At 42.7% G+C, this 18888-nt stretch overlaps 1 protein-coding gene across 1 annotated transcript; it reads right to left on the reverse strand.

Moving 5' to 3' along the window:
- Positions 1-6004: 6004 nt before the first annotated feature.
- Positions 6005-18694, reverse strand: clspn (claspin). The gene is made up of 24 exons (XM_030411515.1): positions 18436-18694; positions 17430-17547; positions 16515-16948; positions 16228-16380; positions 15936-16007; positions 15765-15837; positions 15501-15603; positions 14802-15382; positions 14498-14686; positions 14233-14396; positions 13961-14142; positions 13678-13730; positions 13321-13514; positions 12696-13233; positions 12181-12214; positions 11936-12017; positions 11716-11858; positions 11464-11625; positions 10881-11002; positions 10510-10637; positions 10249-10369; positions 9346-9422; positions 8318-8479; positions 6005-6567 (listed from the first exon to the last, which is right to left on the reverse strand). Exons 1-24 carry the CDS (start codon positions 18460-18462, stop codon positions 6442-6444), a joined length of 4038 nt encoding a protein of 1345 aa, XP_030267375.1. The 5' UTR covers positions 18463-18694; the 3' UTR covers positions 6005-6441.
- Positions 18695-18888: the final 194 nt, after the last annotated feature.

Below are 18888 nucleotides of genomic sequence, written 5' to 3' on the forward strand. Positions count from 1 at the left end.
TCTTATATTAGCCAGTAAGTCACAGGGTTGCTGTAGGTTGTAACAAGAGTACAAAGTCTAATGTTAGCTGAAGACAAACAGAAGCAGTGAAACCGGAAACCAAAATGTAGAAAACAAGGATGGCAGCGTTGACAACTGTTGCTCTTTGCTAGCTATCCTTGGCTAATGTTAGCTAGCTAACCGTTCCTCAGATCCGCCCTCCCTGTTGCTAGGTCAGACAAGCTTGACAATAAGAAACATAGACAAAGAAGTAACTTATCTGATATTTTGCAAACAATCATCTGTTAGCCTCGATAGTGTGCTGCAAACAGACTTTTAGCCATTTTGTATATTTTATTTAGTGTTAATGAAACAATGTATACTTTTGGCTAGCCCAACTACCTGTATAAAAAACAGGGTCGAAAGACAGAATTGTTAGTTGTAGCCGTAGGCTGTAACTAGACCACAACTTGCTGAATATTAGTTGTGACCATCTGAAGCTGTTAGAAAAGTTCATTTTTTGGGGTTATACTTTGCTATAAAGATGTTATTTTGTGAAGTGGCTGCAAAAAACACAGGGCGGGCCGCAGAGTAACTGATGCCTGCCACTCTTTGCTAGCATTTATTGGCTGAAGCTAGCTACTGTTAGCCAATTAGCCCATGGCTCTGTTAGCTATGGCTATCCGAGTTATTCAATTTATTCGATGTTATGTTCAAGTCCTTCACCCCACAAGACAAATATCACAGTTGGAACGATCCAATTAATATCTCCTCTAGACACATTTATGGACATATTTAATCTAAAACTAGCAAATTAAAAAAGTCTTCATTCACTTATCCAGATTCAGTTATGTAAAACGTTTAACCATTGGACAGAAGCTTCCTCTCCTGTTTGTGTGCCAGAGGATTCAAGTTTGGAACATCGCACTTACGTAAACTGCACATTAAACCATGAATCACTTCCAAACAAGCCGTGCTGTCCTAAAATTATGATCATACACTTGTAAAACTCATATTTTCCTTCCTCCTTCGGCAATGTGGAAACAGCCTCCGAGTGTCAAACTCATTCAGCACAGTGACTTATTTATTCCTTCATCGCTTTATCTGAAGAGAAGCACTGAGGGACTTCAACAAACATTTTCTTGTACGACCCCCTGTGTTATATAATGCCTGATAATTGTATCTTGAAGCGCAAACATCACGGTGAAGTAACACTTTGGAGAACACACTTCTGAGTCGAGCGGAAAAAAACTGCTGAATTTTCACACGCAAATGTCCAAAACTGCCTCCCAGGACTACACTTGCATGTAAAAAGACTTACTGCATCTTCTTCTTTAAAAGTAGCTTTTTATATGAGGGGATATAATATTTGGGTATTTCACTTTTTGGGGGGAGTTGGGTGATTTTGAAGATTCTCAGTCATCCAGATCATGATATATCTGTGGCGACTGTACTTGCTTTAGTTTCTTGAAGACGTTTCACTTCTGGATCAGAGCGTTTTTCAGCAAGATGCAAGATATTCAGTTGTTACGCCGAGTGAACGCATACACTTGTGTGAAATTCTTGCACAGCCCTGAGTGACAAAACATCTCAAATCTTGTTGGAAAGATCCCTTTTTCAGACTGACTGTCGGCAGACGTCCCTCTGAAGGTCCAGCCAAACCAAAAACCTTACTGTTGATGTTACTTCTGCTCCGTTCTGCTGCTTCATACTCACTCATAGTTGTTTAAATGCCATTAAAACAAACATAAGCTGTGTGCAAGTGATGCTTCGAGTCTAAGACAAAAATTCCCAGGGGGCCCTCCAGCAGGGGTGACACGATAAAGGTTTTAAATCGAAAGTTGATTTGAAATGAGCTTTCAATGTCAACAATTGAAATCAGAGTACACCAAGCACCAACTATAGATCTGCTTGGTGGGTAAACCTCGTAAGACTTGCTGCCACACTAACGGTTGTACTGAAAGTCATTTAATGAAAAACTGTTTTCGTTCACCTCCGTAGATTTATCCCTGCTTCTCTCCTCTGCTGTCTGTCTGTGTTTGACACACTCAGAGGGACTTGGTGGTGCATTCAAGTGCACATCTTAAACTCCTAAATCTACATCACTTCATAGAGACGTGTGCGTCGACCGAGGAGAGCACTGACAGGGACATCGATCGTGGTGTGTAGCCGCTTAAAAAATGTAAATGACAGTGTCAGGTCATACAAATCTAACAATAGCAGAGGTGTCAATACAGAAAAAACGTGTTAAAAATTGAACATTTTATCCAATCGTGACTTTAAAATCGAACATTAAATCGATTTGTGGATTTGGAGAGTCGTGACACCTCTACGAAAGATGTACAGAAACAGGATATAAATAGCAATGAAAAGGTGCGACGTTAATGTATAAAAAAATAAGTATAGTTATGTTGTAAATTGCATTAAAATCTATAGTAGCTGAAGGTTCAGCAGCAGGTTGTAGTGATGTGCATAAACATTAGTTCAAGGGAAACAGTGAAAGCACCACGAGTCTTTAATAGACATGTGACTTAAAAGAGGGGAAAAACATCATCTGTTGGTTTCATATGGTTGTTTTTCTCTCCACATTCTTCTTATTGAATACAACAAACAAGGTCATGCTCATGCTCTGGTGTGTGTCGCACAGCATTCTGGGAAATGGAGGAAGTCACACGGGTGGAGTTGAACAGGAGCTTTCCTGCCGAGCTCGGCAATGATTCTTGGGTTTTGTTTTGTTTTTTTCTCACAGCATCACAGGTGAGCTCAAGGCATCGGTCCTGTTACCCACAATGCAACAGTGACAGGCAACGTCATACATCCAGTTCCAGCAAAACTGCAGGAGTTTTGTTGCAGTGTGATTTTTTTTTTTCTTTCTTTCTGCAAACTGGTGACTGTCTGCTTTTGTGACTGTCAGTCTCAGATCTGAGGGCCACGGCAGTTAAATGTGTGTGTGTGTGTGAGAGAGAGAGAGAGTGTGTGTTCATGCATGTCTAGAGGTAGGTGCGTGTGTGTGTGTGTGTGTGGTATAGAGAGGCTACATCAGACAGACTTAACAAGTGTTCTCTGCCTCTCTCCACCCTGCTCTCATCCCCCTGACATGTCGTCGCTGGCGGCACAAAAAAACCCTTCTTCTGTCTCTCTCCCAACACACACGCACACACAAACGCACACACACACACACACATCTATCCCTATCTCCCCCCCTCCACCCCTCTTCTTTCTCCTTCAACAACATCCCCATTCAAGTGCATCAGCTCCAGGCGTCCTTCCTCCCCCCCCCCCCCCACCCTCCCTCCCCCCTCCCCCCTCCTCTCCCCATCGTTCACGAGTAGCCTAAGCACATAAAAAATACATCAAACACAGCCGTCCGCCCAAGGCCTCGTCACACGCAAAATCATCCCTCCCTCCCTCCCTCCCTCCCTCCGTCTCTCTCTCTCCCCTCTCTAAAAAAGAAAAACCCAAGTTACAAAAGACGACCACAGAGGACACTGATAGGAGGAGAGATAGACTGAACTCTCTGGACTGAGGGGTCGTCTGCGAGGCCTCCTGAGGGGAGAAGACAGATTATTATAATGTTAACACTCCCCCCCCCCCCCTCTACCACCACAACCACCACCACCACCCCGCCCTCTTCACAGAGTAAAAAAAGGAGCATGACTTACCTTGCGCATAATAAGACCTTGTTTGAATTGCACACAGCCCGCAGCGCCGTGACCCACTTCCCTCAGTTCGGCTCCACATCTGCTCCAGCACCAGTCTTTGGCTGTGACAGTGGCCCAGGGCGGCCGGCAGCACCCAGGGGCCACACTGTCAGATCCTCGGCGCTGAGATGCACAGAGACTGTAAAAAAAAGAAAAGAAAAGAAAGATAGAAGCCTGCTGGACCTGCAGCTCACAGCCAGACGCTCTTAAAAAAAAAAAAATTAAAAATCAGACAAATCAGCCAAGACGTGCTAAATTGAACCGCTAATCCAGCACGAGGGTTTGCTTTTTGCACACTAATTACACACTTTTATTTTTAGGCACGGACGTGAGCAGACACACGTACAGTGCACACGTCATGACACAAGCTCACACACACACACACACACACACACACACACATATATATACACTCCCCCCTTTGGGTGCTACAGCTCATGTTTCTCTTCAATTATTCCACCCTCTGCCCTCTCTCCTCCTCATAATCTGAATAGAGCCAGATCCGTGTCCTCTAGATATTTAGAAGCCGGGCCTCGATGCCAAAACATGTAACCTTCCTCTTCTTTCAAGTGTGGAGTGAAATGGGAGTAAAAAAAGGAGAGGAAGAGGAGAGAGGAGGCGGAGGGGTGGCGTTAGTGCGTTGACCTCGTAATTCCCTCTCGGGGGTTAAACAAAGTTGTGGAATCTCAGTTTTGGAGGAGCCGGCGTTGATGCACGGAAGAAAAAAAAGGAGAATTATGCCAAACTTGCGTTATACTTCTCCCAACTTCCTATTAAATTCTAATTAGGATTGATTTCTTGACCCTGCAAACAGACCCCTAGGATCTGGAGTCAGGTCTTTATCTCGATTAATTGCATCGTAATGGCTCAAAGATAATGATGGACGCGGCTCAGTGCGGGAAAAATCATATTATTTCTCTGCCTCTCAGGCTTTTAAAGATCTCGCAGAAAATCCAGTGATGTTCTGAGACTTTCTACTCAAACAAAACCGACAAAGGTAAAAATGCAATCAGTGCGTTAACAACACCAGGATTAAGCCAGTGTGCCTGCAGGTGAAGCAGCTCGCTGTAGGCGGGGCCCACCATGGGGTTCGTTCCAGACCCTCCTGGCGTTGGCCCCTAATGATGTGTAATGGGGCCTCCTGCGCCCATTCCTAACCCCGGGACCTCCTGCTAATCACCGTGGCCACTAATGAGATGGAGAGACATGAAAGGGCTCGTTAGAGGACCCTCCCTTTAATGCAGGCCTATTATTAGCCGCTTACCAAATCATTAGTCTCTAAACTGCAATTACGCTTTAAACCCGGGAAGAAAAAGTGAAAGAAAGAGTGAGAGGAAGTCCAGAAGTGTGGAGAGTTACGGCGAAGGACAGGGGAGGTGGATTTCATGTCCTGCCCCGTCAAAAAACCTCGATGTCTCCCCACAAACAGGAATGAAACCGGTGAAATTCTCCGTTCTTTTAAATGTGTCTTAATGATCCAAGTTGTGTTTCACACTTGTTTCCAGTAACTTTGGTGTGTGAGACACTTTTCACTTTTAAACTGAAGTGGGATCAGAGGAAAAGTTTCATGATAAGGTGACAGAAGGAACATCATAGAACTCTTCTACCTGATAATAACAGCTGAAAAATCCTTTCTATGGTACACCGATTCGGAATTTTTAGAGTGGGGCCTCAGATGCCACCTAAACTGTAGCCGCTGTTACTAGCTCAGTTAGCCATGCAGCTAGCTGACTCTGCCTCAGATCACACTTGGTTTTGGATCACCAAGGGCTTTTTGGTATTTTCACTGCTAGAACAGAAGCTGGAAGGAGGACACAGGTGGCCTCTACGAACGTCATGACAGAAGCAAGAGACCGAAGATGCTGAGAGAGGAAGCTAAGAAGAGGAAAAGCGAAAGGGGCCGAGCAAGAGGCGAGAGCAACTCTCAGCGTGGCTTTTAGTTGTTGGATTCACAAAATAAGTTTTGAAAATAGAACTCAATACAGGAGAGAATGAAAAACACTTTGGCACAGTGATGTTTCGCAATGCAAAGGCATCTTAGTTTGGTGTGTTAGCATGAGAACATTTCAGAATCGACATGTAACAGAGTGCAGATAAGGCTGATAGGAATGGCAGGTATTTTGTCATAAAAGAAAGTCGTCAGTGAGAAATTTATGACCAGCAATCTATTGAATACTTCCTCTCAAAACCACACTTGTCATCCTTTAAACAGTGCTAGAGAAAATCAGGAAAACACCAACACTTTAAATACATATCAGACCGTTTACACGCCTCCTGACCAGCTTTAAGTGCAACTGACAAGAGAATACAGGAAGCAAGGAGAGCGATGTCTTAAAATACACTTTTATTTACAACGTAAAACAAATACATTTCAATCATAAAAAATATCCACTATCATTAACAACCAAATCAATCCTATTTACATGATAAAACATTCTTAGTGGACGTCTGTCAGTCCAGGCAGAAAGGATTAAAGATTTAGACACGAGTGAGCAGCTGATGTGTGTGTGTGTGTGTGTGTGTGTGTGTGTGTGTGTGTGTGTGTGTGTGTGTGTGTGTGTGAGGAAAACATCAGCAGATGAGTCAGTGGTGCTCTTAGGTCGCCATTTAAAGGCAATGTAAACATAGAAGTATCTGTATTTGTGTTTCACTTTATCATTTCTCCCCCTCCACCTTCATCTTGAAGTCTTATTGGTGAAACATTGGTGAGGTCAGTCAGTTCTGATGATGATTATTATCCTTCCGTTTGTGTGTTTTGACCTCAGTGGCCGAGGAAGTTGAAGATGCTCCTCTGGGGGCCTTTAGTCTGTCCAGCAGGTGTGTTCTCCCTGCAGACCCTCTTTGCTGCCGGGTTCACGGCTCCCACCGGCCCCCTCTTCTTCATCATCTGAGGGGCAAACACATCCAAAAGTTTCAGACAAATGCAAAACTGTACAAACCTGATGAGCACTAATAAAATGACATCCGGCAATACATGTGTTCTGTGGTTAAATTAATAGTGAAAACTAAATTAAATGCTGTTAATGGTGAATCCTGTGATAAGACAAACTGCCCAGCAACAGTCACTCCTGCATTTATACTTCATATCATCTAACAGGAGCTGTGGGCTTTGGCTCCATCTAGTGTCGTAAATGTAGAAGACATTAGGATTGATAATGTCACCCTCACATGACTATCACACTGAGCAAGATCTTTGGAAAATATTTTGTTTGTGTTCCCTTATTTTAGCACAGAGATCAGAGATGGCCAAAGAGGCACGACCAGAGCGGATTAGGAAACCAAAACATATGACTGATCATTTTCTACTCGCGCATTAGCTTCTAGAAATATGAAAAAAGTTTTAAAGAATGTCAACACAACATTTAGACAACATAGACTGAAGAGATGAGAAGGTAAAGTTTAGAGAGTTAAGTCGGCGGCGTCAGCAGCACCAGGAGTCTATTGAGATCAGCGCAGTTTAATTATTTTCACATACTCATGGGTTTAACATGCAAGCTGTGATTTGCAATATAACATCATTCCCCTCTTTCACTCACTATGAAACAATTATCTAATCATAACCATGATAATCATGTCACTGCCAGCATTTGTCACTTCATACAGGTTTTTAAGAGTCAACTTCAAGCACTTTAAAGGTACCTAAAACAAAGAAATTCCAGACTCTCAAAGCCTTTATCATCACATCTCAACTGTTACAACAAAGGAACTACAGTAAATAATGTTGACAGCAATACATGTATATCATCACTTTATTTATCTACTGGCTGTTTAATTAACTTTGTATGTTTTGATAGCTCACCAATTTTGACAACAGGAGAACAATAAATATGCCAACGGGATTATTTCATTTCTAATATTTTGATGTTGGGATTCCTTGAGAGCTTTCCAATAAATAAGGCATTTTTGAAGGAGAATATTCAAATGTAGGGCTGCACAATATGGCCAACAATAATATATTGTCATTAATTTGACAGATATTGCAGCTATGATATGATTCATGATAATGCGACATTTGTTGGAGTCTATAACCAAAAAACAATATGTTCCCTTTGATCTGGAGAACAAGATTTGTACTCTTGACGTTTTTAATTAAATATTTTGACAGCGTCTGCGATTTCAACTACATCTCAATATATTGTGCAGCCTCATTAGGATTCGAGCACAGCGGTATTCCCAACCTTTAAAACGTACGTATCAGTGAAAACACTTCATAGGAGTTGAAATGTTTTTTAAAGCCATATTAAAAACACATTTTTATAAGAAGAGTGTATCTCGGGAGGAGACTACTTTTACATCGTTTTTATACTTCTGTAAAGTTTTGGCAGACTTTCTTTCTTTGTCTGATATTTCATTGTTTTCTTTTACATTATTCTTTTATGTTCTGTACCCGTTTCTATTTTCTTTTGGTGTTATGTTATTGGCTTTTATGTGGACAGAATAACAATACATTCTACTTCGACCTTTCTTTGATGAGCGAACATCAATATTTTAGTGAGATAATATTTTTACAGAGCCCCTTGGTGCATTAAAGACATTTTGTATTTTCAGCTTTAAAATGTCTTCGGGGATTTAATGGTTTGATTGTGATGCTTTGAAGCTCGTTCTGCCTCTCTTCAGTGAGTCTCATTTCCCCTCACCTGTTTCTGGGGAGCGTCTGAGGTCGAGCTGTCCTTCTCGGGAGACAGAGTCTGAAACAGGAATCCTCGGCTGTTTCTGGGCGCCAGAGGATTCCCCTCTGAGATTGATGCCAGCTTCTGGAGGACGGAGTGAGGCTGACTCAGTAGCGAGCCTCTTCTCACCTGGCAGGGATAAATAAAACATAAGTCTCAGACTGACCTTGTTCACTTCACAGAGAATATGTAATGAACTTTGCTGGTTAAATATTTAAGACGCAAGTGGACAAAATCTCACTCTGCACCATTTTGGATCATTTTTAGTGAGGGGGTTTGTTTTATAGAAGTCAGTACCAAGCACAAAACTGATCTTTATGCTCCACTGGCCACACTAGCTGGCAGCTAAAGCTTTACACTTGACGGCTGCCTGTCTGAAAAATGACAATGATAGAGTAAACAAACCTTCTGATTGTAGTATTTTTTTTGCTAGGTATGTTACAACAAGAATGGGTATTTCAAAAGAAAACAATTTAAAATCATACTGAAAAAGGTCTCAATATTCAGTCGTTTTTATCCTTGGACGTGACCAGCGCTCCAACATCCATCATCAAATTCAAACATTTTCAAGGAGCATTTTAAAGCTTTTCCAGCAGCTAACATCAGTGGTAAATCACATATTATATCGATTTATACACTCAAAATGATTATTTCCCATCATCACATTAAAGAAGTTGTTATTGCTCAATTTAAAAAATGTTTCATGATGAAAAAGAAAACAGAACACGACTTATCGTTGCATTTTTTCCCTGTAAAACAACAGTGAACACTGTCATTTCTTAAAAGTGTCTATTGATTACCAAATGATCTACTAATATTACAGCTAGGATTGCAAAGATTGAATGTTTGTCTCAAACTGGCCTGAAGCTTAAAATGATGTGACAAAATGAGAAATCCACAATAAGTAACTGACCACCTATAATATAAACCAAGTCAGAAAAGCAAATGAAACCAAGATTCACAATTTGTAATTATTAGGGGTGGCAGTGACGTACCTGTAAGGGCTGTGAGGGTTTCTGGAAGGGGTTGAGAGCTGCTGAGGTCTTCTTCTCTGGTGGTGCCACAGGAGGTTCTGGTGAGGAACAGTTGGTAAGTTAGAAAACAGATAAAAAAGAAAAGGTGCTCCCCTAAAAACTGCAATCGGGAAAATTGGTGACAACATTATCAACCTTTATCAGGTTGTTTTCTGTTCAGTGATTCTGTACATTTGAATGAAAAAGGACTTTCAGACTTTGTTTTGAAAGTGAGAGGAGTTCAAGTGGTTTAAAATGAACTAACTTCCTGTTGTAGAGCTCTGTTTATCATTTGGATCTGAGGATGTGAAGTGGCTGCTGACATCAACTCATTAATATAACATGTAGCGACTCTATATTAGTCACATTTCTTTTTTCCGGGAACACACAAGTGCCACAACTGCCGGGAAACAAACGCTTGTCGTTTAGCAATGACAGTGTTGGCAGCACTTTCTGCTCTGTGTCCGGGTTAGTTTAGTTTAGTTCACTGGGACACATGCCAGTGTTTTGTTGCAATCGCAGTGTTTGAGTGCGAGTGTGTGCGTGTCTGTTTTATCTCCTAAGCTCTGCTGCACATCAGGTGGAGTTACCAGTGGCCTTCTCAACCCTCAGTGCTGAGCAGAACAAGAAGCACAACACTGAGTAACTAAGACTTTAAAGACAAGACGCTGCTAAAAATCTGTGAACTGTTAATCATACCTTCACCTTCATCTAAAAGCTCAAATAGTTTGAGTAGTTTCAGATTAAGACATGCTCCAAAACTTTCAAAAGACCTGCCTGGTGTTTGTGTTTTGTTTCCACGTATTTGTTTGCTTTCTAAAACTATTATTATAACTGGACGAAAAAAGAACACAGACTTCTTGTGAGGCCTCGAATCAAACAGACCTTTTCTCTGCAGAGTCTTGGCAGTGAGCTTCTTGGCCAGCTTCATGAAATGACTGTCCTCCTCTCCAATCTTCTCATCATCTGCATCCAAATCTTCCCCTTTCTTGGCGCTCTGTTCTGACTGAGAGGAGAGACAGAAAGGAATGAAGACAAAACAACAACAACACCCCCAACATCAGAGGAGAGGGGACAGCTCAACCACACATAGACTTCCATTAATGGCTCCTCACTGTTCACTGTGTGCAGGTCTCTTAATATTACCTGTTCTCTGAGCCACTGTTCCCTCTCCAGTCTCTCCTTCCTCCTCTGGACCTCAGACTGGTCCACGTCATCTTCCTCCTCATCTTCCTCGCCTTCTGCTCCCGTCCCGTCCATGTTGAAACCATCATCTGGAGGAAGAAGTTAGAAAAACTCAATGGTTTGTTGGAAGTTTAGTAAGGTTTGAGGAATATAAAGACAGGATCTGATAGACTCAAAGCTCAAAACATACACCTCCTAGCCATTCTTTTTTTGATTTAAAGCCAATTCCAGATGCTTTAAGCTCCCAGGATGAAATTACTTGTGAAAAACACTGTTTTATCCTCCATTTTTCTTGTAAGTTTCCAGTATGTGTTTTTTGTCTGTAAACTCACCTATATTCTTCCAACGGAAGCGTCGAGCTCGTCCCGGACCATCAGAGTGCAGGTCGCCATCAGCGAGGTAACGCTCCTGGTAGAGCCTCAGACGACGCTTGTCATCATCCATTATCTGCTTCCTGTAGGAACATTTCATCTCAGTTTAAAAGATATCCAAGTTTAATTTTAACTACAGGACATTCCTGTTTCGATTAGAGCAACACTGGAGGAAACTCTCTGACGTGTATTAATGCAATTTGAGCTCGAGACAAACCTAAAGACCAGCTGAACCATGCAGTGGATAAACCACACATCAAAACCCATTTCCAATAACATGACCAGATTTTTAAAAGTCTTTGACAGTCATAAGGAGTGTGAACCTTACGACTTAGTAAAAACTCTTGACAACACGCTTAACGACTGGTCAGTAACTACTAGACTCCAAACTGTAGGCCTCCTGCAAACTCCCAGGGAACTCCAATTCTGATGTGTTCTTGTACACCATTCGTTTTCTTTTATGTATTTACTGGTTATACAGGTCTCCAAGTGTCAAATGTGCTACTGAAGGAAAGCACCAGATGGAATAAGATCCATTACTCACATGTGGATCTTGTTGACCTGGTCCTGCAGCTCTTCATCAGAGGGGAGCTCTTCAAGAATCTCCTCTTCCTCGTATTCGCTCTCTCCGTCTCCGTCCTCATCGTCGCTGCCCAGGTCGCTGCCTGACAGCTCGGCCTCCGAGTCCAAGTAGTCAGTCAGACGCCTGTGAACAGAATGAAGAAAACCATTTAAAACCCTGTGTGGCAGCGTGGATTTACTCCTATGTAAAAGTTACATTTGATTCCACACTTACATTTTCTTCTTCTTCTTCTTCTTTACCCGATGGGATGGGAACACTCCCTGCATCTCCTCCTCCTCTACATCATCGTCATCCTCCTCACCGGCTTCAGCCTCGTCCCCATCTTCATCCTCTCCATCATCGTCATCATTGTCCTCCTAAACACAACTTATTTGTCACTTGCATTATAAAAGACACACTGAGTGGAACCTTAGTAGCTATGTGTTGATCTTACCTGTTCACTTTCGACATCTGACAGAAGTCGGAACTCACAGTCCTCTTCCTCCTCCTGCTCTTCCTCCTCTGGCTTCGTTTTACTTTATACAGACAAAAGCACTATGAGAATCTTGCAATTTCATACAAAATATTCAAAATATTATGACTTCACGACTTTATGAAAAGGAGCTGCTGGAGTCAAGAGAAAACAAAGAGGAAATATAGATAAGACGTAGGATATAATCCAAGTTCTGTGTACCGTACCTGTCTTTTCCCTGCGAAGCTGAACGAGCAGAACCTAAAAATGGGAGCAAGAGAAACAAATCTAAATATTGTGTAATTGGAGGGAAAACAATTAAAAAGAGATGCTCCAAACACTCTCAAACCTCGAAATCAAAATGTTGTTAGACTTTCATACGTCCTTGAGCTTCCTCATAGTTAATAGGCTCTTATTGACAATAGAGCTGTAACGATTTGTCAGTCAGTTAGTTGCTCTATTAATCTTCTCATTCAAATAAAAAAAAAAAAAAACCTCTTAAATGTGAGGATTTGGAGTTTTTCTTTGTCATTTATGAGAGTAAATAAAGAGTCTATGTTTTGGACTGCTGATTGGACAGAACAAGCCATCTAAAGCTGATACATGGACTTTGGGAAATTGTTATTGGCATTTCTCACAATTTTGACATTTTATAGACTAAACGTTTAATTGATTGATCATGTAAATAATTTCCAGTTGCAGGCCTACATAAAAAATAAGGGAGGTAGCAGATTTTTTTTACCCGGACTTGGAAATTTCCCTGAGCACAGGCCGAGCAGCTGATCCATGGTATTATCAGATTCTTCATCCTCTCCTCTCTCCTTACTCTTCTCCATTTCCATCTGTTCCTCTCCAGCCTGTGTTGGTGGAAAGGCTCCCGAGCACAACCCGAGCAGCTCATCCTCCTGTGTAGACCCAAGACCTTTGGTCTGACTCGAGCTGCTCTCCGCTGTCCCGAAAACGCCCGAACACAACCCCATCAGCTCCCCCATGTTGGCATCCATTGCGTTTTCATCCAGGCTGTCCAGGATCAACTGTCTCTTGTGAGAGCGAGGTGCACCGGGGCGCGGCCCCACATTAAGGAAGCCATCTGCGTCGAGTAACTGAGAATGGGTGTCGTCTTCCAGGGAGAAGCGACCTTGGGAGTCTCCTCCCAGACCAGGACCAGATGCTGCTCCACCCAGAGGTCCCGAATCTGCTCCTGGAGATGGAGGTGCATATAGGTCTTGGGAGTCCTCGACAGGGAGGCAGAGAGAGGGCTCGGAGAGTTTTCCTGAACTCTGAAGGGAAAAGAGATTAAAAATTAAACCAGTTCATTTTGAAGAAAACAACAGTAATAAAAGGCTGAAATATTATTTTTATCCCACCTTGGAGGCAGAGCCGAGGAAGCTGGGCCTGAAGAGGCAGGGCGATGGGGAACGGAAAATGGAGGAGTTGGGGATGTTTCTCCCTGCAGAGCGCTGATGACTGACAGGCTGGTAGGAGGTTATCATAGATCCTGCAAGCTCGAAGCTGCTGTTGTGGCTGTTATCCTTCACCAGGGACAGAGAGTCGTCCTCTTCTAGAGAAGAAAGGGATGACAGAGTGAGAAAAAAAACATACAAACTTTGCAAAAGTGTCACATTTTAGTGGAGCAGGTATTGTCATCACGTAGTGGATATACATTAGTCTTTGGAGTGTAAATAGACTTTGATGAACTGAGTGGGGTCTTTCACTTTACTCACCCATTTTATTGCTGCTGTCCTGTCCAGAAGGACCAGACTTTCTTACACCATCACTGAAAAGATGAACAGAGCAGGTCAACCTTTAATACCTTTTTTATTCAGAGTAAACATACAGAAAATATAATATAAAAATGTGAAGCTACAAAAATGACTTCAAACAAATTTGGCAATGATTCAATGAGTAATGTTTTCACACTTCACAGATTACTATTTAGGAAAATAATCAGCAGATTATTGATACTGAAATGTTCATTAGTTGCTTTAAAACTCAAGTCACAATTACCCTGTGCGAGAGCAGGAACTGCCCGGGAACAGCAAGAGTGTGCCATCTGTGCTAATGGGGTAAGGAGTGGGCGAGGGTCCGCTCAGTGCTACAGGAGAAGGGCTCCTGACACTCTGGGCCACACTGCCTTCCTCCTCCTCTTCCTCTGCCGCACCATCACCTCCCAGTAAGTCATCCAGACCCTGGTAAAAGGGAAGGTGTGTTTGATGTGAATACACCGAGATAAATGTGAAGATGGTTGTTCCAAAGCAGCAAGAAACAAACATTCTGACCTCTTCTTCCTCAGACTCATCTGTCATATCTTCCTCCTCCTCCTCGTCCTCCCCACATTCTTCATTGTCAAGGCGATTCAGCTCGGCCTTGCGTGCCCTCTCCTCCCGTCTCCGTTGGGCCATGGCGAGCTGCAGGCGCTGCTTCAGAGTCAGCAGCTTCTCTCCTATGAAAAGATGAAGTTAGTCATGTCGGGCAGTCAACAATCGAAATTCGCTTATTTTTGATAATCGCTGCCCTCTGCGTGCACGTCATGTGTATGCATACCTGGTTTGGTCACCACAGGCTCCTCTCCTCCCTCTTTAACAGTGACAGTAACTGACTCAGTGTGCAGCTCTTCCTGACCGGATGGCGTGCTGTCTTTACGGATAATGTTAACCTGCAATGTCCGTTCTCCCTGAGGACGCGTGGGTGCCTTGACATGACGAAGGAAGCGGTTCTTCAGGGCCTCCAGACCTAGTATAAATAAAAAAGGTAAATAAAAGATCTAAATGCAGTAGTAGATGGGTTTATTCTGACTCATGACACATTCTTTCTGTCAATCCCTTGTTCTAAAACTTATAACACTCACCAGGGTTGAGCTCTGGAGGCTCAAGTCGAACAAAAGCTCCATCATCTGGGCACAATTTAACGACAGGTGGGGGGTCCAGTCCAAGCTTTTTAAGCATGGCAAATTTGTCCTTCTTGGGTTTAGTGTGTTGCTGTGGTGAAGGCTCAGCTGGATCAGTGCTCCCACACTGAGTGGCTAAAGGCTCATTCACTTCCTCAGATTTCGCCTCTTTTTGCAGAGCGTCAGAGTCAGACGTTACTGCAGTCTTGATTTGTTCTAAGGATGCAGGAGAGGTTTCTTCTCCAGAGTCAGGTCTCACTACCGCATCTGTTGGGAGCGACTCCTGAAGACTCTCAGAGAGATAAAGCATTGGTCCAGATTCCTGGTCGGGATCTAGACTCTCAGTTGCTTCTTGGGCCTCGTTGAGTCTCTCTTTCTGTGGGGATGAGGTGGCGGCAGGATGATGTATAGGCTGGATCTGAGTGGAGGACAGATCCAGGGAGGGGGATGAGTCTTGCTCTGTGGATGGCTGCACAGGCTCACTGGGTGGATCAGTGGGAGGTGTCGGTTTCTCCAACATCACGGCTGAATACTTTGTGGATCTGAAGAGAGATTTTCATTCATTAGTTCTTTTATGTCAGCCTTGAGTTTGACAGAATTAAAAGATGCAAAGGTTGTTTGAAAACAGATAGTAACATTCGGCTAGCTTTTATAACTTACTTCAACAGTGCCATGGCAGAACCCCCTGGACGGGCTCTCTTCTTGAAGAACTGGTCGATGGTCTTCGGCTCAGGGATGTGGTACGGCAGACCAAGTTCGGATTCTACAAAAGTGTCAAAGATGAAGACATAGGGTTAATTTTTAAAAAGGTCTGAACCACCGTTTTCAAGTTATGATCCATAACTTAATAAGCCTGAGGCTTAATTAGGTAGATCAAAAGAAGGAGTTGCTACAATAGAATAGAAGCGTTTCTTTTCAACTGACCTCTGACCAGCCTCTGGGACTCACTGTGGAGCTGCTTCATTGCCTCTTTGCTGGCTCGTGCAGCTTTCCTCTCCTGCAAACATCAAACACGTTGAGCATTAAACCACTTTTTGGCATTTCATATAAATCTGACAGCACTTATAATACATTTAAGAATCTTAAGCTGCATACCACACGGTGGGGCTTCTCTGCTGCCTCTTCATCATCCTCCTCCTGGTCATCTTCCTCATTCAGGAGAGGATCCTGCAGCAATTTTTAACACAGATTACAGAAAGAACTGTCTAGAAAACATCTGCAAAACACTATTCAACTGTATTTCAGCACAAAATTTCACTAACATTTCAATACTTTTAACAAATTCTGAGACAAGGAATACAGAGCTGTTTTGATTTAAGAAATCTGATTTTTAGAAATCTAAATGAATAATATAAGTTACAAGAAAAAAACAACAACTTCTTTCTACCTTATGTTTTTTCATCCTCTGCTTGACAGCAGCTCTGATGGCCTCCAGAGACTCTTCTTCCTCCTCTTCCTCGTCACCCAGACCAGTGTCAAACAGGTCGTTGTCGCCCAGCGGACACCCACTGTCATTCAGAGCCCGAGCAGGAGGCGTGTTCTGTGGAAATGTTACAACGTTGTGTTCAAATATACAATAAAATCCACATACTGGATTCATAATCTATACAAAAATGTCCTTGATGTAACACCGTACGCAAAGAGTTATAAAAAGAAAAACATAGCTTTACTGACCTCGTTCGTTTCAGAGAACCGGTCTTTCTTCTTTTTCAGCTTTTCCACAGCTTTGCTACGCTTCTCCTTTTTCTCCCGATGCCTCTGACTCTTCTCCCTCTTCTTCTGCTCCTTCTTCGATTCCTTCTCCTTCCTCACATCCCCCTGTTGTTCTTCTATTTCTCCACATTTCTCCTGCTCAGGCTCACTGTCTTCGCTGTCAATGGGAGCGTGGCGTATTCTCTTACTTTTCTTTACTCCCTTCTCTTTACTATCACCCTTCTCTTCGGCCTCTCCGGTCTCCATCTCATCTCCACTGGAAGCGGATAACACAAGAGCTTCGGCCATGTTAACACTATCATCTGCAGCTGCGCCCTCTTCCTCGCTGTCACTGTCTCGGATGGCGTTACGATGTGGCTTTCTGTGAACTGTGATATCTTCATCGTCATCAGAATCTGAAAACAAAATAAGAATTTAGAAAGTCTTGTTGTTGCTGTTTATCTTTGTATTTATCTTGTGTTTCACTTTTGTTTGCTCTATTACTACCCAACGAAAGATATAACTTCAGTCTTCCTTTACCCTTAATTGTTTTCTTAATACACTTGTAACGATTCTTCAAAATAACTGGAGCAAAAGTCTTGTTATCTTTAATCTGTAAGCACATGCAGTCAGGTCCTTGAGACACCATTTTTGTGTTTAACATAGCATTTATTTTTTCACACAGGTCTATGTCACAATTTTTCTTTTAAGTGAGTATGAAGGATCATGTGCTGCCATTCAAATAGTAATGTGACTGTTGCATTCATGTTAAGCATTGTGATTAAGTGTCCACTAATTGCCCAAACTCTAAATTTACACACTCTCATTTACACAGCCAAAGTGCCTCAGTCCTGCCTGTCTGCGGCTGGATTGTCATCTATTGTTGTGTTACTTCACCTGGAAGCTCTTCTCCATTGTTGGCTGTCACCGTGACCATCTCCTCTGCTGGAGAGCCCATCCCGCTGTCTGAATCACTCTCTTCTGCAGTTTGGGGCACAACTGGGAGCCCTTCCGCCTGTGAACAATAACACAAAACAGAACTTACACTTTATGACATTTATTTTCTATAATACTGAAGCACCGCAGTCTGTTTTACTGGGGATAAAACACACTGGAGGATCCAAAGTTATACAGCCTTAATGTAAGACACACACTGCTGCCAAATATTAGATTCCAGGGCTAACTATTGTGCTAAATGTGATTAACTTCTATATCTTTATATTTTCATTAAATCCAAATCTGCTGGGTATCACTTCATGGTTAAAGGGAAAGACTTACTCCAACTGACTGTTGCTTTTTTCTAGGATATCAAAGTTAAAGTTTGTGCCTCTATATGTCAGAAAATACACGTAGGAAAAAAAGGTTATATCTCTGCAAAGTTATCTTTAAAAGTTATGGTTCGATTGTGTGACTTTCTGCAGGGAAATGGCTGTTAAATTACTGCAGTGGCGCCTTGCAATAAACCAAACAATGAGCACAAAACGTTAGCTAACGAGATCGCTTCCGTTGCTGTGTTTGCAGTTAACTTAGCTTCATGTAACACCAGCACACATAAAGAAAGACAGGAGACACAAGTGAGTCATCCCCAACATCATAATCTGTTTAAATATAAGATTTTAACAGTGGTCGACAAAGCCAAATGCCAAACTAACAGGCAGTTAATCGACGTGACCAGGCCAAAGCACAACCACCATTACAGCTGGCTAAACCTAACCGTGCGAGCTAGCTAGCTGGCTAACGCTAACAATATCTGCACCTAGCTTAGCACATTTAATTGTTTTGGAATACTTTTAATCTTTCTAGCCTTTCCCCATAACTTCTAACTAACGGGTACTTCATTGACAGCGTGTTACTTTCATGTTTGATAGACTTTCGTGTGAGATATGTGGAAGTGTTTCCTCACCTGGTGTTGAGAGAGGACGAGGCTCATCTTTGTCCGCCGGCTAGTTTACGCTCTTCTTGTGGAATAAACCAGCGCGGACAACTCTCCGTCGTATCTCAGCAGCCACAACAGACGTCGAGAAGTTAATGTCCGTGCGACAGAAGCTATTTCAGTCTTTTAAAGCACATTTATAAAGTGTTTAGCCGAGGTGCTCCTCTTCCTCCCGCCTGTTCCTACACACCGAATAGAAAATTTGATCTTTCGCGCGCCGTGACAGCTGGCCCCGAGTCCTTCCTCACCGAGGTGTCAATCGCCCCGTCCTCGCTCTCCCATTGGTGCATTTGGTAGCGTTTGTATCCGCCTGCTGTGACGACACAGCTTGGCGGGAGCTGATTTTAAATACCGGCGATGCTGAGGCGGGCGGGGCTGGAGGGTTTTAGCAAAAGTGAGTGTTAAGAGGGGAAATATCATCTC

The sequence above is a fragment of the Sparus aurata genome, chromosome 3 (assembly GCF_900880675.1).
Source record: "Sparus aurata chromosome 3, fSpaAur1.1, whole genome shotgun sequence".
Taxonomy (NCBI): Eukaryota; Metazoa; Chordata; class Actinopteri; order Spariformes; family Sparidae; genus Sparus; species Sparus aurata.

Coding starts and splice junctions, on each gene's coding strand:
- clspn (XM_030411515.1), bottom strand. CDS start 18,462: ATGAGCCTCGTCCTCTCTCAACACCAG. Junction 14,143..14,232: donor ATGAGTCTGAGGAAGAAGAG/GTCAGAATGTTT, acceptor CCCTTTTACCAG/GGTCTGGATGACTTACTGGG. Junction 11,626..11,715: donor AAGAAGAAGAAGAAGAAAAT/GTAAGTGTGGAA, acceptor TTCTGTTCACAG/GCGTCTGACTGACTACTTGG.